The following is a 25,042-nucleotide window of genomic DNA, read 5'->3' on the forward strand; positions in this document are numbered from 1 at the left end:
TGGGTGTGGGGCAGGGTGCCGCATGGCAGGTGGGGCAGGCGGGCAAGCTGGGGCTACGTCTGGGAACGGCAGTGACCCTGACGGCGGTGTGACCCTCGGGCCCTGGACCGGGAGTTTTGCATCCTCCCCGTTCGCCCGCCCGTGGGCCGATCTCGGACAGCCCCGCGCCGCCTTCTGTGGCGGCACAGGGCTGCCCTCAGCCCGAGCAGCGGCCCCGCGCCCCGCCGGGAGCTCCGCGGCGCTGCCGCGTCCCCACTACGCCCCCCGGGGAGGGGCCGAGCGGGCGGGCCGCGCTCCCGCCCCTCAGGGCCCGTGGGCAGGGGCGAGGGCGGCGCGGCGGGACCGCGCCATCCGCCACACTCGGCGCGTCCCGCCGGGATGGACGGGCAGCTCCCGGTCGCGGGCAACGCGACGAGCTTCGCCGACGATGTGCTGCGCGTCTTCGGGGCCAACCACAGCCTGTCGGCGGGGCAGCTCTCGGAGCTGCTGCAGCGCCTGGGCGCCGCGCCCACCCTGGGCTCGGCGCTGCCGCTCGCCCTCCTGCACCACAACCAGGTACCGGCACCGCGGGGGCTCCGCGGCACGGCTGGAAACGTCCCGGAGCCAGGGCGCCGGGCCGGCTGGGCAGCTCCCTAGGGTTTTAAATCTCGCCGCCCTCGTGTTTCCTCACGGTGAAGCCGGGAAGGAGAGAGGGAGGAAGGGAGCAAATGCGTGCCGGGGCTCTGGGCTCGGGTGGCGGGCAGAGGTACCGGAGCGCCGGTGAGAGCAGCCTGCGGCACGGGAGAGGCTGCCGTGCCTCAGGGAGCTGCTGCGGCCCGGGCTGCCCCGGGATTGGCCCTCCGTCCTCCTTGCTCGGCTCTTAATCTGTCATTTCTCCCGGTTAAATAGCATCTGTCCAACAGCAAGGAGCGAATGAGAACCAGCTAGTGGCTCCCTCCGAGAGCTGAATAAGCAAATCTTCAGCACTTGTTAAAATACGGTTGTCATGAGACAGCAAAAAACGCGAATATACAAACAGGTCTGCTTCTGTAAAGAAACTTTTAAAGAAATTTTCACGTCTTTTATCTAAGTTGAGTGTAAGGTGTACACCCATCGATTAATCTATCAAAAGCCATTTAAACTGATGCTCAATTTACTGATTGGGTATCGTTGGAATATTACTTCTCTCTAAAACATTTGTATTCTGTTTAATGTCTCCATAAGGAACTCAGATCTCTTTGCTACTTTTAAAGTCCGTGTGGTTTAACTTACCTGGACTGTCCTGGACTGAATTTGTCTCCTTGAAGGGAAATTTTGAGATTGGTGGCGATTTCCATATGCCCAGAAAATCAGAGACACAAAGTTGGTCGCAAAATTGAAAGGAAAGCAGGAATGACTGTTTTCTCTGGTTTGATTCCACTTCTTAAGAAACAGAAGAGGGATGGCTCTAGGGACCTTGAGAATTGTGTTTTAATATGGAGTAGTAGCTCTTTTGCCTTTTCTGTGAAGGAGACAAACCTTGAATAAGCTCCCTTTGTTTTAGAAAGGTTTACTTGGCACTTAACTCCCCTGAAACCACGCAGAATTCAATATATTCAGAATTCATTTTGCAGGAGTCACCACTTTCAAATCTCACAAATTGAACACTGTTCCAACTCAGTGTGTTACAAATATAAACAGCCACTCATGCTAAATACAAGTTTGCAGTGTTGAGTATGGCTATGAAAGGCAGCTTTCTTTAAAAGGGAATAGAAATGAGTAGATTCTTCAGTCCTTCAGGTTTTCCATCTACAAAAGCACGTAACTCTCGTACACAGGCTTTGGCACAGGCTACAGAAGGGAAGAAAAAGTAATGCTCTTTCTTATTACTACAAATGCATGTTCCTCATAAGTAACTCAAAGTTTAACTGAAACAATTTTTTTTTTTAAAGGCTTGTTCTAATTTTGTTCATGTTGAATAATATCTAGGGTGTCATACTGAAATGTGTCTGCTCTTTTTTGATGAGTTACTTGTATTCTTTCTTAAAATTTGCCCTACGGCTGCTCCATCAGCTGGAACCATTAAAGCAAATGCATTTTGATCCCTCATAGTTATCAAGTGTGTCCATGACTTTGGGCAGGTGGTGCATGCAAATGCATATTCACACCAGGTAAATCCTGTGTCACTGTTTTAAACACAGTGAGTCTTAAAAGTTGATAATTCAGCATCTGCTGGTTATGAGAGAAGTCATGAAGTGGCCTAATACAAGTTTGGGTGTTGGAAGGCATCAGGGGCCTAAGCTTCACTGATTCTTGACAGAGGAAAGTGAATACTTTCTGGAGAGTGATTCAGGTCTTCCTCTGAGTCCATTCAGTCTGCCTAAGTGTCTGACTGTAGGAGGGCACAAGGTTTATCTCAGACTTTCAGTTCTTAACTTCTGTGTCCAGAGCTAGTGGGTTGACTTCCAGGCCTTTCTTCTAATCAAGATAATATACCCCTGCACTTCAGAGAATCCCTCATCCCAAGCCTGAAGGAATTTTTAGTGGAGAGCTGATCTGTAAGGGACAGGTGATACAGTACCTGGCAGGAAGGAACAGTCTCTGGAATTTTATCCCAGTATTAGTGTTTAGTTTTAATGTCTCATTCACAACAATTTTGGTAAGTGTATTAATGTCATAAGAAGATCCACAAGAAGCTCATCCATTTTCTTACAGGTTGAAAGTATGGGTGTGTAAGCCAAAACAAAATGGATTGATTTCTGTTTTCCTTTGATACCAGCTTAACTTGAAAATAAAAGAGAGAATAAAAAATTATTTAATTTGTTGGTGATAGTGTTTGAGTGTGTACTTGTGTGGGTGTTTGTGGTAACTTGTGTCCTATGATGTCTGTAAAGATGCTGATTTTTTAATGTAGAAGAAAAAAACCTGGATTTTTTGAGCACCCTTTTGGGATTTTTGGATTGAACTGTCACCAATTTCTTGTGCTTTTGGTCTCTTTTTGCTTTCATCATGCACTTTTGGAATTATTTTTATTTTGAATTTATATTTTCTTTGCTCTTCAATTTTTCTTTTATCATCTTTTCTTAATATTTAAGCTAAGGCTCCTTGTCAGAAATTAATGGTAGTTGAACAAATACAAGTACTGATCAGTGCTGTTTTGTCACATTTTACTGTGGAATTGCCACACATTTTAGTCCTACTAATAGGGGTAAAATTAGCAATTTCAGTCTAATAGAGATGATGGCTTGTTACTTGCTCTGTATTTTACATTATTAGCAAGATGTAAAAAACTATGAAACCATACTTTATTTGTCACTGAATTCATTGTAGTTTGGCAGCCATACATGTGTGTGCCAAAGGACTAAAACCTGCTCAAAATTTTTGGTCAAAAAATACCTGAAAGGTAATGGGCATTGGAAAGAAGGCTTGTTAACATCACCTCTTTTCATGCTTTGATGTAATTGGTAGGTGCTAAAATCATGCTCCTATTTCCTTCTTTGGCTTTCCTCAATCTATATTTATGCCAGTCTAGATTTTATACCTGAATACTGTGTTTTAATGTAATGCATTTTATTTTTTAAGCAAAAACCTTTTGAGAAAATGAAATTATTTTTAAAATTAATATTTGTAATCAGGTATAATTACCTTTCATCTCAGGATGAGTCAAAATCTAGTAAGTTTAGTGGATAGACTAGAACCAGGCTAGTATATTCTTTGATTTGAGGATTTTTGGTAGTTTTTCATTAGTTACAACTTGTCCTTTTGAAAGAATGGAGACAAGAGTGACAGAGTGTGGCTTAGGGTCTTGATCTAGCACCATGACCTGATGTTGCCTGGCCAGTGAGATGCTAAATAGTCTTGGTTGTTTTACCCTCCAAGTGCCTTATTTCTACAATATTTTCAGCAAATTTCAGTATTTGTGGACAGTTCTCAGCTCCCAGCATGGACAGCTGCCTTGCACATGTCATGGGGCACACAAGTGCATTTGGGCAGCTTCATCTGACTCTCTCATGAACAGCTGCTTATTGAAGGAATCACCACCTGTATCATCCAGTTTTTACCTGTCCTAAGTGACAAAAAGTTGTTACCACATCAGCATTAGATGCTTTCATTTCTTACAAGTAAGTTGAGGAAGGCACAGCTGTATGTCTCTAGTTTGCCTTATCCATTCTCAGTCTAAGTTAAAAATAATCTATAAAAAAGGATTAAAAAAAAGCACTTGTTAAATAGGCATTCACTGCATTTATTGTTTGTTGTTGCTACTGTGGGACCCACTGCTCAGCTCTAGGGTGGGCTGGTATTTAATCTGGCAACATCTAGAAATTGCAGTGCAGGATGCTCTTTCAGTATTTCAGTGCTTCACGTGTGGAATGCTACAGATAAAACATGTAAAGCAATGATAAGAACACAGCAGAAGATCACAGAAGGGACTGATGCATTTCAAAGGTGGCTGTTAACTGTAGCATTTTTTGTTAATTTCTCCAGTTAGAAGAATCCCATATTGTTTGATCATTTTTTGGGAAAGTAAAAGTAAGCATTTGTTTGAATTACCTAGTTGATAGTTTAATCTTTTCTAAGTCTCATTATTCTGTAACTGTGTAAAATCTACAATTCAAATCCTTCCCAGTTTTGAGGAAAACATTTTAAAAATTGTTTTTTAACAGTTCAGAGATGATGAGTTATGTTATATATTTTTGGCAATTGTTTACTAAACACTCGGTGACAGTCACATTAGAGGAAATCCTCTCACCTTATCACTGTGATTAGGTCTTGCTGCACAGCAGGGGACAGAAATGACTGCAGACCTGGTCATTTGAGTCAGGACATCATTTTCAGTCCCCTCTTCCATGAGGCTTAATTTTCTCTGTGATGAGATGGTTCATCAGTCTTACAAAGTAAATATCTTTATGTTTTTACAGCAGTGTGGCTGTGTTAATGTATTTATTTATCCTGAAAAGATAAATGCAGAGTTTTGCAGTGTGCAAATATGCCTTGCTCCTGTCCAAGGCTTCTAATAGATTCAGTCTTTTAATTAATCCTTTAATTGTGCTGGTGAACTCATGCAAGCTTGCTTTTGAGCTCTTGGATGTATGTAGGAGTTTACTGAGAGTATGAGGTGACTTAATACAATGAATCATTTATAAGAATCATTATCCCCTGGGTTTGTCCCTGATCAAAATAATAATAGTAATTAAACAAAATGCTATTTCTCAATTTTGCATGAAAGAGCTCTTCTCCAGTGGTATTTTTCACTTCCATGTTTGTGTGTAGGCAAAGTTACAAGTGTCAGGTTTATTAATTTATGCTGTGTCTGATTTTCTCTCCATTATCTGTTTTCCTACCTACAACATTGTTTGAATTGTTGTGAATTAATGTTAATATTAATGTATTGGTATTTAAAAATGCTACTACAGTATCCTGTATTATAGGAATTAAATAGTTAAAGGTGATTTCTTTCAGAGATAGCCATGGTGTAAATTCTCAGCTCTTACTAGCTTGTTTTTCTAACCACAGACATCCAGAAATGGCTTAGTGAGCTGGTAATAAGTACTACAAACTATTCCTGTAGACCACAACTATCCTCCCTTTGTTTTGCTGTGGGCATAGTAGCCATGTATTTTGTATTATTCCAAAACACAGAGTTAATAGTAAAATGATTAGACACATAACCAGTTTAGAAAGCTCCAGTGGTTTGTGTATTGTCCTGTTAAAGGACATCACTGTATCTTCAGTGATGATTTCTTTATTCATTACTTTCATGTAGGTTAAATGGAGTAACATGTTTTAAAGCAAAAAAACCATCTTCTGTTATTAGCTCTATTTTATACGTGGTACTTTTTTGACATTAGCATTGACATTGAAAGATGAAATTATATGCACTTTGCTTCTTTATATTTGAGTCTTCAGGGTCTCATGGCCTTAACAAAATTTGCACTAAAGTTCAAGCACATGCCTGAGCCCTCTACTAGCTTGTTAAAGAGGAAGGACAGAAACATTCTGGATGTAATTTAGCTAAAGTCATTTGAATTGGCCTGCATGTTCTCTTCCTCCTAACAAATCAAAGAGAGTCACATTCAGGTGATAAGTGCATTCTTTTCACCTTTTGGACAGTAACAGAAATATTTATTAACAGGAGCAGAGGCAGCTCTGATGAAATATGTGACTTGCAATCACTCTGGCTTATCTCTAGGAGTTAATTGCCTTATAAATAATAATGTTGAATTATTGGAGACATGCTGTGGAGTCTGAAGGCTGGCAAAACTGAGAAGAGCAGGGACTGATTATTTGTGTTTATATTGCTAAGGCTTCCAGTGCTCTCTGCCTGCAACCACACTGAGATTTGCTACAGGGAGAGTTATGCTGTAATTGATGTCTCAAATAGATGAAAACATTTGATTTTTTTGGTGTTGAGACTCAACCCTGGTATGTTTGTTGTGCAGCAATAACTGCACAAAACTATTGATTACACCCAGAAAAAGAACACTTTCCCTTATCGTTGTAGGAAACAAAGAATGCAAATGAACAGAAAGTGTTAGATGTAAGATTTCAGCAGTTTGGAACATTTCACATAAAAACACTCAATTTTTCTATAGATGTATCTTTTATGATATTTTGTGGTTTGTGTTTTATCTTACTGCTTGAAAATGACAAACGGAGGAACCAGCCTTTCCTTGCCCCTGGCCTGGTTTAGCACTGCCAAATACATTTATTGCTAACCCATCAGACACTGTTGTGTCCTGAGCTAAAGGCAATGTTAAGATCCCAAGCAGGAGTTTATCTCGTGGTTTTACAAGACAACATTTGCCCTTAAGAGATACTGCTATAAGATGAATGAAAAATGTTTAGCTTTAGACCATTTTTAAGGAATTAGTCTGGGGAGATAAATAAGCATTATTGTAAAGCAGAAGTGGTCACTTACATGAATAAGCTGTCCCTGAATTAGCAATCATTTTCTGGCATACTCTGTTACTGAGATTTTAACTGTATCTAGTCTGCTCTCAAGTTTAATTATTTTGTAATTTCACTAGGTTTTAAGTACTTTGAAGCTATTTTTCCAAATATATCGTGAGTCCAAGTTCTCAGAGCAAAAGATCTGCAAATGTCTCTTTAAAAAGTGGTTTATTGATTTGTGATTTATCTAACTTAAAGTACTTTGAATCATTTCTGCTTCACATTAAGCAATCACAGTATTTTCATGCACAGTGTACATTGTGTAGACTTCCCTGAAAATGTATTACAGTACTTGAATGTTGTAATTCTTAGATTTCTCACTGTACATCTTATCTTTTGATTTGCATTAATGTGTTAAGTTGTCAAAATCCCTTTTGGTTTCAGTGCTTGACTAGTGAAGAAATCTTTTCTTTGCATGGGATACCGAACAACAGTCGCATATCAAATTCCAGCTTCTCTACAATATGTCCTGCAGTTTTGCAACAGCTAATTTTTCACCCGTGTGATCATCAGGAGAGCTTTGTGGACACGTCTAAACCACATTCTTTGCAAGGTTAGTTACTATTACTTGCATTAATGCTGTGACTGGAGTGAGGTTTCCTTAGAAGAATAGTAAGCATTTATCTATAAATAACAGGGGTGTCTTCTTTGGGAAGATATGGTTCCAAAGTGGGAACATAAACTGCTGTTTTAGGTCAGCAGACTAGCCAAACAAAATTGGTATCTCTTGACAGTGATCTATTTAAAATGCTGTAAGAAAGGTGAAAAAACTGACTAGAAAGTTATGGAATGTTTTCCCCACTTAGGGAAGAGCCTTTCTGACTTGTTTTTTTTGGATAATGGTTTGTGCCTTGAAGTGTAAGGACTCGTACTTGTAGCTGGTTAGTGGAAGAAAAGATGAGTGTAAAGAAGGGAAATTTGTGCAGGTGATTTTCAGTGGGAAATGAGACTTGGTGGAAGCTGCATATGTGGAGACAGGTTAAGTTAAAATTACTTGGGCTGCATTTGAGTGGAATTATTTGTAGGGGGACTGTCAGGTGAGCCAGTGACTGAGGAAAAATACTCATATTCTTTCCAAATTCTGACTCCTGCTTTCATGGCATCTTTTGTGATGACCCCTCCACAAGAAGGATTGTTACATGGCTAAGTAGCCTTAATGTTCTTTCTTCCTCTTTTCCTCACTATTATTTCTATATTTGTGCACAGAACTGTACAGTCCAGTAAAAAGCATTGGACAGGAAATATTCATCTGATTAAAGAAATCACTTGTTGCACTAATAAGGATCAAATATATAATGGTTTATTTATTTGAGTCAGTATTCCAAATGAACTTACTGTTCCAAGGGAGTCAGCTGAATTAATGTTAAAAGCTAAGGTGTTGGATTAGTAGTGCCTAATGTCAGTATTTGTAAGAAGAGATACAGAAGTGCTTTTTGTAACTTTTGAAATACTGATTAATACTATAATACTATTAATACTATAATAATAAGGTGATCATCTTTAATAAGAATTAAAGATCATTCCCAAAACTGTGTTTTGCTTTGTCAGTGAAAGATTGCAATTCTAATTGAGTAATCACTGAAACCATGGCACCAAGATTGCTTGTTTCACACAGAGATACATATTATCAAGAAGACCATAAGATCTGCATTGGACAGTAGGATCTGTTGTACTCTTTTTTCTATTTTTTTTTGTTTTTTTGTGAGGGAGTGCTGGTTGAGTAGGTTGAACATGGAATCCTTGACCTACAGTTAACCTCCTAAGGTACTTAGACCACCTCTCATGTTTTCCTTCTCTCTGTCCATCTCAGAAGCAATGTCCAGTAGCCAGATAATCAGAGCAGCCTTCTCCCTGCCCCTCCCTTGGCTGCAGCACAAGAAATCTGCAAGGCCCATGGTTAGGGCACTTTAAACCACTGTGACACATAGTAATACCTGTTTGAACAGAGATTCCTAGAAAGGCCCCCCAGTGCCCAATGCAGCTGTTGATTTATACACCCCCACCCTATCACAAAGTGAATCTCTATCACAGTGCCATAGAGTCCAGATGTTTTCAATTACTGCCCATGGAGCAAAATCCTCCATGCCTATTTCCAGCTGTGCCTATGTGAATTTTCTCCCCAGGGACCCCCACTCTCTTAACAATGCACCGTCTTCCAAAATACTAATGGGCAAGATGTGCAGAAGAAACCACTTCAATAAGCTTTAGGAACAGCTACTGAATAAAAAATGAGTGATGCCAAAGCAGAGTAGAAGTTGGAAGGCAAAAAAGACGTTGCACCTTTTTTCTTGGGATTTGTAGAACTCCCACCCAACCTGTCTGATCTTGGGGCTCACTCAAGTCCTCCCCTTGCTTGCTTCTCTGAAAGATAACAGGTAGGTGTATAGAGATGCATCAAACAGCTGAAACTGCCCAGTGGCATTCCTCATGTGTAAGACAAACACTTTCTGTGTTCTCTGCTTGACTTGTTCAGAAAGGTATTTATGCACTTACTTCCTCCTCATCCTAGGACAAGGTTAAGGAAGAGCCTGAGCCTGCCTGTTCTTAAAAGGAGCAGTGCTGAGCAGCAGTGTTCTAAGGAGGGCATCTTACTTGCACTCCTGCAGTTTTATTTTCTGTATTTCTTGCACTGTTTGGTATCTTGGCTGTCTCTTTATTTGGGTTACAGTTTAGAGACAGAAAGAATAATAGTAGATAGCAAAAATTGACTGAGACATCAGTCTCGGGGAGGAATTAGCACTGGGTCTGAGTGCCCTGCTCTGGTACATGGAGTCAGACTACCCAACTTTCTGAGGTGTGTGGACTCATGAAAAAGCTAGTGTGGATGCAGTTCTAATGAATAAAACCATTTTAAGGCAGCGTTGCATACACGATACTGTGAAATACAGTCCCTAATGGAGGAACTTTGGCAACATTGGTTGTCTTGGAATTTTTTCAACTCGGTTTAAAATGTACATTTTCGCACAGAACATGGGCAATGTCCATGCACTAAACAAAAAGATTCTTGTACTTCTGCAGTTATTCCATACTTAGACAGTGTTTTCTGACTCACCATGGCACTGGAAACTCATTTATTATAAATTTGATTTCAAAAACATATTTACAGTCTAAATTGTCATTTAGTTTAATAAAAATAAATCTATGTAGCTTAGTGAATCTACCCGTATCTGGTTGTGTGTTTTTCCCCTCTCTCTGTGCAGCTCTCTCAAAATTGGCAAATGAATGTTGTAATTGGCATTGATACATCTACAAATACTTTGAATGTTTCTAATGCTTTCTGCTCTTGACATAATATAAAATTCATTTTATAAAAACATTGTGGAACTGTATGGAGTAGAGCTGTCCCAGTTGCAGGTGAAAAATCTAGCTCAGTGTGTTTGCCAGTTGTGTTCCAGAAAATAATATCAGACTATAATCCGATCTGTTAGTTTCTGCTATGCAGAGAGGAATTTATGGTAACTTCCCTATATAAACATACAAACTTATAATGATGCAACTTTCTGGATTATATGAAACTGTTCTCATCTAGGCAACATTGCATTGGCATTGATTATTCTTTGTGGTTAATTTTTAAAGACAAACCCTCTGTCTGTGTGGATTACTTTGTAGTTCTGTGGCATCACTTGTGGCACCTTTGTAGACCTCTTTTGTACAACTTTTAAAGTTTTTCTCTGTACTCACAAGGATTTGAGATGTCACTGGGAAAAAAAGTTCTCCATAGAGGCACAACTTTATAAATGTTTACGAGCAACAACAACCACACCTCTCCAACCTATAATTCAGGCTCCTGAATAATTGTGGTACAGATTTGTGCAAGTCCTGGTGTGTGAACACTAAATATCTGAGATTATGCTTATGGTGAAGGAAACAAAATTATGGTAAACCACGTTGCATTTACTGATTCTTCGGAAAGGTTTTTCCCATTACATACCTAAGTCACATGTCCTTTTTGAACTTAGAACTTATTTTTTCATGTTCATTTCTGTGTTATAATTATCTCAACTATCAGTTAGCTATCACCTCACTTGTTGATAAACAGTGATGGGCAGCGTTTTCAGCCAGCAGAATTTCTTTGAATGAAAGGAGGAGGAAGGAGAGTTAGGAACTGAGATATCACCTCAGGATGATTTGAAGGAGTCATTCTTTATCAGGAAGGATTTTTATATTTAGTACAGGCAAGACAACAGTCTTTTTGACATGGATTTTCCTAGAAGTAAATGTCATTTGGATCTGGCTCTAGGACCAGTAATAAATTTTTTCTTTTCTCTATGTTATAGCTGCTTCAGCTATTGGCCTAAGCCTTAATTTTTGCTCTTCATTGACTGTAGAGAGATACATTAGCAGCAGATAGGCCAGCCCATGTATTCTACCTGCGTGGTTTCCAATTTTTAATATGGTTGTCCCAGAAAGTGTTTTCAGATATTTCCTTTCTGCAGATATAGATCTTAACTGCCTATGCATTTTAAGAATTTTATGTTTGTGAGTTTTAATTCCAACCAAGGAATTACTCTTTTAGCAGTTCCATGCCAATTTAGCAATTAGAGAAATCACAAGCATACTGAAGTGGGTGTTATACTAATATATTTTATATTTCTCTTTGTTTATCCACAGTTTGGGGATTTGGGTTCCTGGCTGTGTCTATCATTAACTTGGCATCACTTCTGGGACTGATTTTAACTCCTCTTTTAAAGAAGTCATATTTCCCCAAGGTTTTAACTTACTTTGTGGGCTTGGCCATTGGTACTCTCTTTTCTAATGCAATTTTCCAGCTCATTCCAGAGGTAAGCAAGGGGATTAATTATTTGGTTTGAATACTAGTTTCTAAAGTGTATTGATTTTAAAAGCATGATGCAGTGGGATTCTGTGTATGGGTTTCAATCTCCAAAGAGTTTTGTGTGGGTTTCAGTGCCATGAGTTATGATCCCTCTCTGAAATGTGTCAGAGCCATCAAGATCTGTGTCTTGTTCATTGGGAAGGACCAAGGGCTATTCTTCCACTAAACAAAAAGAGAAATCCATTGGATAAAGTTGTAGTGAACTTTTAATAGGCTATACTGTTAACATTTTGTCCAAGTTTAAAAAATGTAATGAGGTAAGAATCTTTTACAATTTCTGCTCATGGAAACCCATGGTTGGTATAGAGAAAGTTTTTGTAATAGAGGGATATCTGCAGAGTGCGATGTTTGTTTTTCTGGAAATGTACTAAGATTGCAGAAAAATTTGCATTGCTTTTTTTCTTCACTATTAGGCATTTGGGTTTGACCCAAAAGTAGATAACTACGTTGAGAAAGCTGTTGCTGTGTTTGGTGGATTCTATATTCTCTTCTTTGTGGAAAGGATTCTTAAAGTAATACTAAAGCTCTACAACAAGGTAATGAAACCTATCACTAACTGAATGAGTCTCACCTTGAAGTACCTGTCATATTTTGTGAGGTACTTGCTAGATGAATAAAACGTGTGTGGGGTTTTCTATTTTAAGTGACAAATTCAGCCTTATTGTGTGTTCTGATATATCTGTTTAAAGCCCATATGAATAGGAAAAGAAATCTCATTTTTTTAAGGGAGTTAAAAGCAGCTCTGGGAATGGAATCCAGATGTGAGTGTGGTCTGCTTTCTTTGGTAAATGCTCTAGCTTCTCTCAGCAACCAAATAGTTGCTGTGGTAGCTAAACACGTCAGAAAATCATAGAAATATGTAACAGGTGGAGAGAATGAAGTCTTCCCATGGAGATCCTCTTTGGGCAGGAGAAATCAGTGTGACAAGTACACCTTCTTGGTCATCTGCAAAGTGCAGGTGCACTGAAGGCCTGACTGACCTTCAGTAACTTCAGCTCTGTGTTTCCCCAAGCTCTGGTACACAGGACTGCTTCAGTGCACACTGCAGTTGTCTCCTCTTGCCCAGGGCCCTTCTTTCTACCCCTGTGTCAGAGTACTTCTGTACTTCTGTGTGCTCATTTGTGCAAGGCTGAGAGAAGGGCACCTCAAAATTGTTGGTCCTCCCTGCCTGTTACTGCCTATTACTGGGGAAAGGAAACTGCCTTGTCTTCCTACTCTAACCTCTGTTTTCTCCTCCCAAAGTGTTGCTGATACTGAAAATTATGATGATCAACTGTCCCTCATTTGCAATAGCTAGAAATAGAAAAAAATAATTTGTTTTTCTTTATTTATGTAAACAGACAAAGGCTAATAAGCTGTATTTGACAAGCAACCACGAATAACCAGCAAATGTTGATCACTTTTGGTCAGATTGGCTTGGGAGGTTCTACATAAAGGTATAAAAATGAGAAGTTTGCCATGTTTTCTGATGAGCTTAAAGTAAGAGATAAGTTAGGAACTTAGATTTGTTTGGGGTTATTTAAAAAAAAAAAAGTTCACTGCTGTTCATTTCAGCAATTCACTTGGTGTTGAAAGCAAGGCAGCATGAATATGATCTTCCCCCCACCTTTTCCTTTTTATCTTTATTTTCTTACATTGCTATTTTGCTTTTGTTTTAGTTAGCTACCTGCTTGTTTATTTGTCACCTAGACTGGCCATAATTACTTTGAAAATGGAGAAGAGAATCATTCTCAGGATAAGACTAACTCACCCAAACCACCATCATCCAGCAATGGGGGAAAGTGTTATGCAAATTCAGCTGTCATAGAGAGCAATGGAAACCTTGGTTTTGACAGCATCAGTGTGGTCTCAGCACAGGTATGAAAATTGCATCTGTTTATTTATTTTATCCTTGCCAATTATATGAGCATATCTGAGGAAAGTTAATATGAATTTTTATTGCTTTTTTCAAGTTTTTATAGGTTACAGCTTATAATTTGGTTGGACCCTATGAAAATATACAGAGTTTTGGGGCAAGCTTGAAAAAGCTGAATGATGGACTCAATTTGTAACCAACAAAAAAGCCTGTGTTATATCAGTGTTGGAATGGGTTGGACAAAGAGATGCATCTAATCAGATTTGAATTTGTATTTATATTATATTCAATATTTATATTATATTCATAATTTGGTTAATTTTGGCTTTGTTGTTGTTACTGTTTTGCTTAAAGAGTAATACTGTGTTTTACTGTTGTGGTAATGTTGATCATACAAAATTATCCGTATTTTGTTCCTGAATATATAAAGCCATCAAGTGTGAGAATCTGATTCTTCTGAATCAATGATTAAAGAGGAAAACTAGTACAGTAACTTTCAGGCAGTATATTGTGAGCACTGCTTGTGATAATGCAGTGTGCTTGGATACTGTGGAAATCATGGAAGTAATATGTTGAGACAGAAGCCACTCCTCCTGATTTAAGTATTATTATCTTTCAGATTTATTCTCTGTATTTCTTTGTGTTTGTTTTCATACTGCAAATACCACTTCCTTCTGTCTGAGAAGAAAATGGAAGTTGAAAGAGAAAGTTTTGTGCTTCTTCAGTCTTTTTCCATGTGTAGAGAGGAGCAGTACTATGCAGGGAGGAGCAGTACTGTCCCTTATTAAAAAAAATTAAAAACACAGAAAAAAATTCAGGTGTCTTAAGACAGACTTTTTTCATAGTAGAGATTTTTGGTTTGCCATCCATTTTTATTAGCCAGTAAGTTAGTTGTGGGGAGCAGAGAGGAGCAAGCAGGAGAGCAAGCCAGAGGCAGTCCCTAACAACTGGGAGAAAATCTGGGAGTTCTGAACTGACCCTGCAGGCAATTTGATGCACAGTTTAAAACACCAAAATTGTACTTGTCCTTACCATAGAAATGTCATGAACTGTGGTGGATATCTTAAAAATTATAAGAAATATACTTAATTGCTAAAATTACATGGGCACCGGGAGGGAATTAGTATTATGAGTGTCCATAAGTTTTATTTTGTAGATTTATGAAACAAGTAAAAGAAGGCTCTGCTCTCTGCAGAGAGAGAAAAGCAGTACAGCCAGCAGGACTAGGGAAGTGATCATTCTCCTGTGGCACTGCTGAGGCTGCACCTTGAATCCTTTGTTCAGTTTTGGGTCCCTCACTACAAGAAAGACCTTGAGGTGCTGGAGTGTGTTCGAAGTAGGGCAACAAAGCTAGTGAAAGAGCTGGAGCATGAGCCCTATGAGGAGCAGCTGAGTGAGCTGGGATTGTTTAGGCTGGAGCAAAGAGGCTTGGGGGGACCTTATCACACTCTACAAGTGTCTGAAAGGAGGCTGTAGCCAGGTGGGGGGTGGTATCTTCTTCCCAACATTAAGTGACTGATCAAGAAGAAACAGCCTCAAGTTGTGCCAGGGGAGGTTTAGATTGGATATTAGGAAAAAGTTCTTCACAGAAAGGGTTGTCAAGTATTGGAACAGATTGCCCAGAGAAGTGGTGGAATCTCCATCTCTGGAGGTGTTTTAAAGGTGCATAGATGTGTTGCTTAGGGATTTGGATTAGTGGTGGACTTGGTAGTGTTAAGTTAATGGTTGGACTCGATCTTTGAGGTCCAACCTAATGATTCTGTGATATTGTGTAGCAACAAAAAACCCCCATCATTGCTCTTGTCCTCCTCCAGTGAGGTTCAAAGGTTAGGGGAGGGCCAGTGTTGCTGAGGTGCTTTGGGGCAGTTAGGTAATGGCAAGAAGGTAGGTATGCATTCAGCTTTACAAGAATGTAGTATTTAAGACAAAAACATTTGGCATAAGCTAATCTGTACCCAAGAGAATTTTAATGTGTCCTCATTATTGACAGCTTGTTAAAGAGGGCAAATACAGAGTAGTCAGAAATCAAAATGAAGGCTTTAAAGAGGAAGTTTGAAGCCTGATTGTGCCAAGATGTAGTAACTGTTTTCAGCCATGGGGATCCAGCTTTATTCTCTCCTTTAATGCCAGAAGAGATTGACTGCCAGTGTAAATGTTTAATTAGTCACCTACTTTCTGTTTTCACTTGCAGCAGTAATTGCAACCTTGGAAACCTTTGTGCTGTACCCAAAGTTTGTATCTACTTTGCACTGAAATATGGCTTGACAGCAGAAACTTTGAAGGAAAGTTATTTCAGAGACAAATTGCTGAAACGTCTGTGTTCTTGAGTGTACATTGTTAGAGTTGTATAACAAAACTTTACAGTGCTTTTATTGATTGCCTTGAGGCAGTGTCAGGATTCCTTCTTGGTTCTGTGGTTTATTCCAGAGGACATGTCTGGTTCATGTCTGAGGGAATCAGACATGTGTTGGAAATAGCAATAGTAATCTGAGATGTCATAGGATAAAATAAGAGAGTCTCTGTTATCATTTCTTAAGTTTGGGAATGAACAAGAGGACATTACTTTTTAAAAATCCCCCTGTGTTTAGAAGAGCATAAATACCAAGGACGTGTTTGGTTTACCATAAACTGTGGAGATACAAATGATGTAGGACTGCACTAATAATTAATAAAAATTAAACCTGATACTCTAGCTGGGTATTACAGAGCTCCTTAGCTGGCATATCTTTTGATGTCTGCTAAACTACCATGACAAAGTGGAAATAGTCCAGAGGAAACAGACATTGTTAATTTTTTGCTTTGGAATCCTATGTGTTTGTACAGTATTTTGTCAGTAGTCTGCCTTATCTTAAACATGAAGAATGTGTATTACTTGTACATCTACTTCTACTGGATACATGATCTAGTAAAGTTCAGAATGCAGTTCCAGAAAAACAATTTCATTGTACTTTATATAATTTAGAGAAGTTGTCAAGACATCATTTAAAATTGATTACATGTAAGTATTATTACACATCAGAGTTATACAGTAAATATAAGTGGCAGATAGCCAGACATATATATATATGTATATATAAACAGAAGTGTCTCAGAAACTAATTCATAGTTTATAAATTGCAATTGTTTCTGCATTTTGAAAGTTTGGATCAAGAAATTAATTTTTAGAAGTAAATAAATACTAACACCCTAAATTAATTGCAATTACTTAAAATGTTCTTTTTGGTGGGAAAAATGGGTGAATTATTTAAAATGAAAACTTGCTCATTAGATCAAGCTTCCTTTCCTCAGTGAAGCTAGAAACCTGTGCAAAAAAGGTGATGTGCTTTAGGCAGAAGTCAAGATGTCCTACAAAACAATGCTTCCTCTGGCTTGTAGTCAGCTTGAAGGATTGTCTCCAGGGAACAGAAAAAAATGGAGAACAGATCTTTAGCTCAGGAAGATGGATGAATTGTTGTAAGAGCTTTGCTAATTGTATTTTGGTTTTCTTATACTTGTGTATTTTGTGTGGCTTGCTTTGTAATACATCTTTCTTAGAGTGACGTTCAGCTTGTCTTCATGGATTAAGAGAGAGATCTATTGCTTGTAAGTGATCCTATCTCAAACAGAAATAGTACAGATACAAATTATTAATCTCAAAAAAATGATTGGTGCTGCTTGTGTTAGAGGAAATGTTGAGAGGAAAGCCTTCAAAAACTAAAGGCAAGCATGTAGTACAAATCTAAAACCTATGTGTTTGAGTCAGCAAGGAAGCTTGACTTTTTGATACCATTGCTCATTTTTGCATCCTAGAAGTATAATTTCAGAATTTCCTGTAGGCTAAATAGAAGCTGCTTTGTGGAAGTTTTGGCACTTCTCAACCAAGAGTTTATTATCTATGAGTTCCAGACAGTGCAATAGGCACCTGACTCAGAAATTCCTGACCTGAACTTTTGTCCTGTCCCAAGGCAGCTCCTACATACAAGAATGTAGTCAGATAAGAGTCCTGTGAGCAAATAATGTGATAGACCTTAGAGCTCTGTCCTTAAATATTTAATTAATAAATAAGAACTAATTAATTATTTCATTTCCTTGAAGTTCAAAATTCAGTTTGCCTGGAAGCATTTGCATATGGTGAAACTAAAACAATTTTCTAAGAACTAAAGCATTCTTTTTAACAGCTTAAGAAAATTTCTTGGAATACTCTTTGCCTTCTTCTAAGGACAAGGAGGTGTTCCTCTACATCCTTGTACTTCATGAAGTGGAGATGTGTGTGGATAAGAAGAGAGCAGTGGATATTGCCTGCCTTCACTTAAACAATGACTTTGACAGTGTCTCTCACAACATCCAATTTCAGGAAGTGTGGAATGGATGAGTGGACAGTGAGGTGTATTGAGAGCTGGCTGAATGGCAGATGTCAGTGGGCCAGGGTGTAATTGAAGGCCTGTCACTAGTGGTGTCCCCCAAGGTTCAGAACTGGGCCCTATATTATTTAACCTGTTCATCAAAGACTTGGTGAAGGGGCAGATGCCTCCCAAGCATGTTCACTGATGACACAAACCTGTGAGGAGTGGCCAATACCCTGCAGTTCTGTGCAGCACTTCAGAAGGGTCCCAGGTTGGAGAGGGGCAGAGCAGAACCTCCTGTAATCCAACAAAGGCAGATGCAGCATCATTCACTGGGAAGGAATAACCCCAGGCACCAGCACAGGCTGGGGGCTGACCTGCTGGAAGCAGCTCTGCAGAGAAAGACCTGGGTGTCCTGGCGGAGAACAAATTGTCCATGAGCCAGTAGTGTGTCCTTGTGGCCAAGAAGGCCATTGGTATCCTGGGGTGCATCAGGAAGATCAGTGCCACAGGTCAGGATGTGATCCTGCCCCTCTGCTCAGCCCTGGTGAGGCACATCTGGAGTGCTGAGCCCAGTTCTGGGCTCCTCAGCACAAGAGGGACATGGAGCTCCTGGAGCAGGCCCAGTGGAGAACACAAGGGCCATGAGGGGACTGGAGCATCTCTTACGAGGAAAGGCTGGGGGAGCTGGGCCTGTTCAGCCTCAACAAGAGACAACAGAGAGGGGAACTCAATGTTTATAAACACCTGGAGGGAGAGTGTCAAGGGGATGGAGGCAGGCTCTGCTCAGTGATGCCCAGCAATAGGGCAAGAGGCAGCAGGCAGAAACTGATGCACAGAAAGTTCCACCTGAACATGAAGAAGAACTTCTTTACTGTGCAGGTGACTGAGCACTGGAACTGACTGCCCAGAGAGACTGTGGAGTCTTTCTTATTAGAAACATCCAAGAGCTGCCTGGATGCTATCCTGTGCCATGTGCTTGAAGAGGGGTGTTGGACCAGATGAGCTACTTTGGTTTCTTCTAACATGAACTAATCTGTGATTCTGTGCTATGTATGTCTGTAGGCACACAGAGGTATATGTTACTGCTTATATATTCCAGTAAGTAAGTACTAGTTAATGGTTTGTAAGCAGTTTTATTTTAATGGGGGAAATACTGTAATGCTAGGAAATATTCTGTAAATACAGTGTATGTATACAGAAATTCATCAAATGGATCACCAGGAACTTCTAGGGGGGCTTAATTTGTGCTCCTAGTTAAAATGGCAGTTCCTTTTATGTGTGTTCAGGTTTTTCATTATTTCATGGCACCACATGTATAAATTACTTCCACTTCTGGGAAGAATTGGTGAGATCCCTGGAGTGTATGTGCATTGCAGTTTTATATTAGCCTGTTGATTTTGTGCTCTGAGCCTTTAATTCTGCAGTCAAAATTAGCCACTGCTGTTTTTATTAAACATTCACTTTTTAGAAACTAATTTGAGTAGCTGGACTATCATTGCCCAAAATTAGAAATAAACTTTATGGAGTATCTGGATGTGTCTATACTGTAAACACATTCTACAGTATAGATGCATCACATGTATCATGTAGATAGAATTCTGTCACTGTGGTAGCTGAGTGTGTCTCTGAGACCATGATGTAGTTTCAGTTGTTTTAAATACAGATGCTGCCAGTCACTGAAATCAGATTCTTCTGACCGTACATGCTTATATAGAGGTGTCAGAAGAGGCTTGAGGCTGTCTTTATCTGACAGAGACTCCACAGAGACATTCAGACCACTGCAGCCTGAATTGCTTCCTGTCTCAGTGAAGGGCATCCAGGTGACACTTTGCAGTCAGAAGGGTGACTGGGTCCTGCATGTTATCTTATTGAAACAGAAAATATTTGGTGCTACTGCTGTGCCATTTGCTTCTTGGACAAAGCAATTTTGTCTCCATATGCAGCAGTGCTTGAGTTTATACTTGGCATTCATTTAAAGATAGAAGCATGATTCATTTTCTTCTTTATTCATTGTTTTGGGTAATTGTTTTATTCTATATTTTTTTCAGGAAGAAGCCACCCAAAGCAGCTTATGCAAGTGTCTTAAGGGGCGCCCACTGTCGAAGATTGGCACCATTGCTTGGATGGTGACACTGAGTGATGCTGTACATAATTTCATAGATGGCTTGGCTATTGGAGCTTCTTTTACTTTGTCTCTGCTGCAAGGGCTTAGTACCTCCATAGCTATCTTGTGTGAAGAGTTTCCTCATGAATTGGGTAAGGAACTTCATTGCACACATTGTTTCCTGGGGAAATCACTGTTGTAGGTGGTTGTGTTGGCATAAATTTGGCAGAGGGTGAAAGAAAGTTTAGACAAATTAATAGAAAAAATGTCAAAAAGTTACTGAGCACAAAAACACACATCTGGCGCAGGAAGTTCCCAACTGCAGGTGGGTGGAAGCTAGGACCATATATTGGACAGGTACTAATTATCCTGTTTATATATGCTGCAGACAGTGTTGTACTAATTAATTTTAAAACCAAAAATCACCACAGGTAGTTGTGTGTTCCTGTGCTCTTAGCTCAATCTTGCATCAGTATTTGTTTAGAGTATCTCAGTTTCCTTAATATTGAAGGGATATCCTCATCACATATTTGAACAAAGAAAAACAACACAGTATCATAATGTGTATACAAATAATGTTTTTTCTTCAGACTTCTTTTGAAATCAGAAAATAACCACAATATCATTCTCTGAATATAGTTTTCTTTCTTTTGTTGTTGTTGTTTTAGGTGATTTTGTCATCTTGCTTAATGCAGGAATGAGTACTCGGCAGGCTCTGTTTTTCAATTTCCTATCTGCATGTTCTTGTTACATTGGGTTGGCCTTTGGAATATTAGTAGGCAACAACTTTGCTCCTAACATCATCTTTGCTATAGCCGGTGGAATGTTCCTGTACATCTCTCTGGCAGATATGGTGAGATATAATTTCATTTTCAGTTATTTCTTTCTCTGCAAAAAAAAAAAAAATAGACTCCACTAAGTCTCTCTAGTAGAATTTAGTATTTTCTCCTTCTTTTGCCAGTGACTAATAACAATAATATTATTATTAATAAAATATAGTAACTTAAACCCTTAATAGAGGTGCACAGATAGTTACTGTTACGGGTAGGTAGGGCTTTATAAAGCCTTACCTGTTGGTAACAAGTTATGTTTATTCATGAAACACAAAAGCCTTTCACCTCATTGTGTTATTATTGAAAAGCAGTTTTAGACAGAGACAAGCCCTTCATTAATTTGGCCTGATTTAATCAAAGAGTAAAACGTGTATAAACACTTTGTTTCAGCATTTTAAAGTGTCACAATATTTCCCCTTATTATTTTAAAAGGTTCATTTGCCTATTTAAACCACGTTGTGAAAGAAAAGCAAAAAAAGAAAGGTAAACAGAAGGAAGTTAAATATTAAGTTTTTTAGTTGAATGAAAGGTGTTGTGTAACCACAGTGATAGTGAAAAACTTGATTTAAATTCTATCCTGGTTTAAATTAGAATGCAACCTCATTTTCATGGTTCAGGCAAAAACTTTTGCTGAGTTCTATTCAAAATAGTCTGTTTATCATTTATTTTTCAACATGTGCCAGAAGATATATGGAAAAAAAATTGTTCTAAAATCCAGATTGTATTTAGACATTAGGAAAAAAAAAATCTGGATTCACAGGCACTTAGCAATATTCCATAATTTCCTCTTATGAGGATGTTTTGTCTCAAAATGAGAGAGATATTTCAAGAATTTTAAGTTTTATTATGTTTCATTCAGTGTTGTAACAACAGATGTAACAGGTGCAAAGGTGTTTACATCTGCCGCATGGGAATCCATTTGAGTGCAGAACTGGAAGAGTGAGGCCTGAATCTGAAAAGATTTGAGACCCCAGTTTGGTTCCATGTGCATTTAGGAACTTTCATATATTTATAGTGACTATTTCATTAAATTCAGTTATAGTTTAGGTGATAGTACAGGATTTAATAAGTTGTTAGAGTTATAAATAATATAAGTAGTTTATTTTATAAGCTTGCAGTACTTTAATTGCTAATGCTTTTTGCTTACCTTCACTCGTATAATGAATAGCAATGTACTGAACTCTGATGTGTAAAATTTGTGGCATAAATTTATAGTGACTCAAGTTTGTTATTAAATCCATCTAAGTAGGTAACATTCTCTTCTTTGTATATGTTGTTCTGTTCTCTCTGTTCCTCTCTATCTGTCTCTCTCCCTGTACCATCCTCTCTCTCTTTTTATAGGTTTTTGGATTGTATCAGTTACCTATCTGAAATTTTCTTCCCCCTGAAAAGTCTGAAATAGGGTATTGAAGTGCTCTGTACAGAGATCTGGCTTTCCACTTTCTTATGATTTTCACACACTTCTGGTTTCCTTGTCCAAAAGCAGGTAGGATTAACTGGAATTTCATGCCTTCCTCCTTTTCTTTTTGCTGTTCTTTTTTCTTCCATTATTGGCGTAGTCCAACCTCTGCCAATAGGATCACTGAGTGGGGAGGCTGTGGGCAGGTGGGAATGTACACTGAGGTGTGTGCACAAATGAGCCTTGCTGTATGGCATGAAGTTAATCTTGTTTTGCACTGTTGTGCAAGAGTGTGACGGAGCTCTGTGACGATTTCTGGGAAGCTTTGGGCTCTTCCCGCTAACCATAGCCTGTTCTTCAAGAATTGCATTACCTTCAATGACTGTTTTTGTGTTGTGAGATCAAAGAAAGATACAGTTTCTGAGTCACCCAGCCTGAAGGCTTCCTAACTAGGGCTGACATAAACTCTCTTTGTTGTATTCTGGTTATGCTATTCTCAGCAGAACAGGTGACTCCTTTGAGGCTTATTTCTCAAAAGCCACTGTGGTTGACTTTACCTGCAGCAAACATGTACCCTGAATCATTCCATGCAGGGAACTTCATGCCTGTGCTCTTGTGCCATCACCTCCACTGCTCCAGAGGCAGTATCTTTGTTTCTGTAGTTAGCAGCCGATCAGTCACCCTTTGCTCTTGTGTTAACCATTAAGATGTATATTACGGAACGAAGAATCCCATCATGGCACTGTAATGTCATATTGCATCTGTTACCACCAATTTCACACCAGTCATCTTTCTCTTCTTTGCTTGACCTGATGAGCCCACCAGGCCTTCCACATGTAAAAGATTTCTGATAGGTTGTCTGTGTTTTCATCTTTGCTTCGTTTTCCTTCAGGTAAAGCAGAAGAATCCTAATCTTCTGTTTCTCAAACAAGGATTTCTCTTTATAGCAGTGAAGGAAGAAACAAAACATTTAGCAATAAATACAAGGGCAGCTGCTCCTAGCAACACACGGACCAACAACTGGAACCTAGGAGGCTGCTGGAATCAAAAAGGGAAAATTTGCATGAGACACAGCCAGATGAAGCTACTGTAGAGAGGAACAAAACACCATTTCATCTTATCATGCTTGGTGGAGTGGTTTTTCAGGATAATTGGGGTGATATTTTCTTGTGACTGCCTTCACCCTCTGTTAGTTCTAATATTCAGTCCAAAGTAGCAATATGGTTCAGTTCTTAATGCCTTAAATTAAGCATGCTACCACAAGATGGCAATACTTACTTAAAAATATCCCTTTTTTTCAGTTCCCAGAGATGAATGATATGCTGCGGGAGAAAGTGACAGGAAGAAAGACGGATCTTACATTCTTCCTTATTCAGAATGCTGGTTTACTAACGGGGTTCACTGCTATCCTGCTGATTACCTTGTATGCAGGAAATATCGAGCTGTGAAAACAGAATCAGGATTGGAGACATCAAGTAAATTGCAAATGGAAGACACTTGAAATCCATACAGGGACATTCATGTAATCTACTCGGTTTTTAAACGGTGGCAAGGCCCGTCCTGTCCCTCTTGTCCCAAATACAGGAAATTCTTCTTTAGGACTTGCAGTTGAATCAAATAGTAGGAGCTGTCAGCTTCTGTATGATGCCAAAAAAATTATGCTAATATTTGTATTTCTACTTAAAATTATCAGACATATCTGAACTGTCATAGAGGAAGGGTGTTACTTGGCCAGTAGAATTATGCAATACATGCAACTACATGCAACTCCAGACCAACTGAAAGCTGAGGTCTACAAGGAAGATGGGTATTTAAAAGTAAATAATATAGTTTCATATAATTTTTAAGCCGTGATGAAGGCAAGCAGTTTCAAAACTGGTTAATTTTTGTGACTTTTGTTGCAGGATTTGTCTGTGTAACATCGTCATTCCCAACCAAAAAAAGAAAAAAATAAATCAAACCATTTCAGAGTAGGTACTAATGAAGCTAAGATTTTTAATTACTAATTAACACTGGAAGGAAAGATACCAGTTCCTGCTTTTGATCTTTTCTTTTTATAAATGCACTAGGGAATTGTTGATTTATTTTGAGAACCACTTTTTTTAATTAGAGGGAACCTGCGTTAAATTTATGACTGTTTATCAACTCCATAATATTTTAGAAACATTGAGTATTTTTTAAATGTTCAAGTATTATCAGTTTATTCTATGAAAATAATAAAGTTTTATACTTAAGTTTCACATATATCCCCTTTAAAAATCAGTTTTTTAGTCTTACCAAGGAAAATTTAGAAAAAAAAAATTTGCTAAAATCATCATTCCAGTATGCTTTCTTCATTGAATTTGAATGATTTCTTTGTGTGCAGTTGGGTGGAATGAAATGATAATAAAATATACAAATTCTTACCACAATCTGTTGCGTGTGAGCTTTCTAAAATCATGCTTATATGTATGAGTTCTTCTGAAATAAACAATTCATCTACTCATTACTAATCTGTTGTAAGATGAGCACAAGGAAATTCATAGAAAAATACATTCCATTTCAATCACCACTTTGCTTTGAAGGAAGCATTATTATTCTCCTGTAAGTTACTTTTTTCATTGATTTTTAAGCAAGTTTTACAGCTTCAAAGGAGATGCTGTTTTTTGATGTATTTCATTGCTGTAGGAAGGTACAACTATTTTATTTTTAATTCTTTATTGGAATATTTTTTTTTTACCAGGTAAAGTATTTATTTTAATACTTTATTTGAATCTCATCCGTAATTACCCTAGGAAAAAATA

The 25,042-nt window shown here is 38.7% G+C and overlaps 1 protein-coding gene across 2 annotated transcripts; it reads left to right on the forward strand.

Annotated features, from left to right (window-relative positions):
- The first annotated feature begins 99 nt into the window (after window positions 1-99).
- SLC39A8 (solute carrier family 39 member 8) lies at window positions 100-24,670 on the forward strand. Of its 2 annotated transcripts, XR_015286691.1 has the most exons (9): window positions 311-555; window positions 7,294-7,462; window positions 11,521-11,690; window positions 12,157-12,279; window positions 13,433-13,600; window positions 19,972-20,179; window positions 20,696-20,880; window positions 22,202-22,346; window positions 23,561-24,670. XR_015286691.1 is itself a non-coding variant. In XM_086888382.1 (8 exons), exons 1-8 carry the CDS (start codon window positions 379-381, stop codon window positions 23,705-23,707), a joined length of 1,347 nt encoding a protein of 448 aa, XP_086744508.1. In that variant the 5' UTR covers window positions 100-378; the 3' UTR covers window positions 23,708-24,670. The 2 variants fall into 2 exon arrangements, 1 of the variants encoding a protein (XP_086744508.1); XM_086888382.1 differs by lacking the exon at window positions 22,202-22,346 and having other exon boundaries at window positions 100-555.
- The last annotated feature ends 372 nt before the right edge of the window (window positions 24,671-25,042 follow it).

Source organism: Cyanistes caeruleus, chromosome 5 (genome assembly GCF_971803275.1).
Source record: "Cyanistes caeruleus chromosome 5, bCyaCae1.hap1.1, whole genome shotgun sequence".
In the NCBI taxonomy this organism is placed as follows: Eukaryota; Metazoa; Chordata; class Aves; order Passeriformes; family Paridae; genus Cyanistes; species Cyanistes caeruleus.

Coding starts and splice junctions, on each gene's coding strand:
- SLC39A8 (XM_086888382.1), top strand. CDS start 379: ATGGACGGGCAGCTCCCGGTCGCGGGCAACGCGACGAGCTTCGCCGAC. Junction 556..7,293: donor CCCTCCTGCACCACAACCAG/GTACCGGCACCG, acceptor TTTTGGTTTCAG/TGCTTGACTAGTGAAGAAAT. Junction 7,463..11,520: donor TAAACCACATTCTTTGCAAG/GTTAGTTACTAT, acceptor GTTTATCCACAG/TTTGGGGATTTGGGTTCCTG.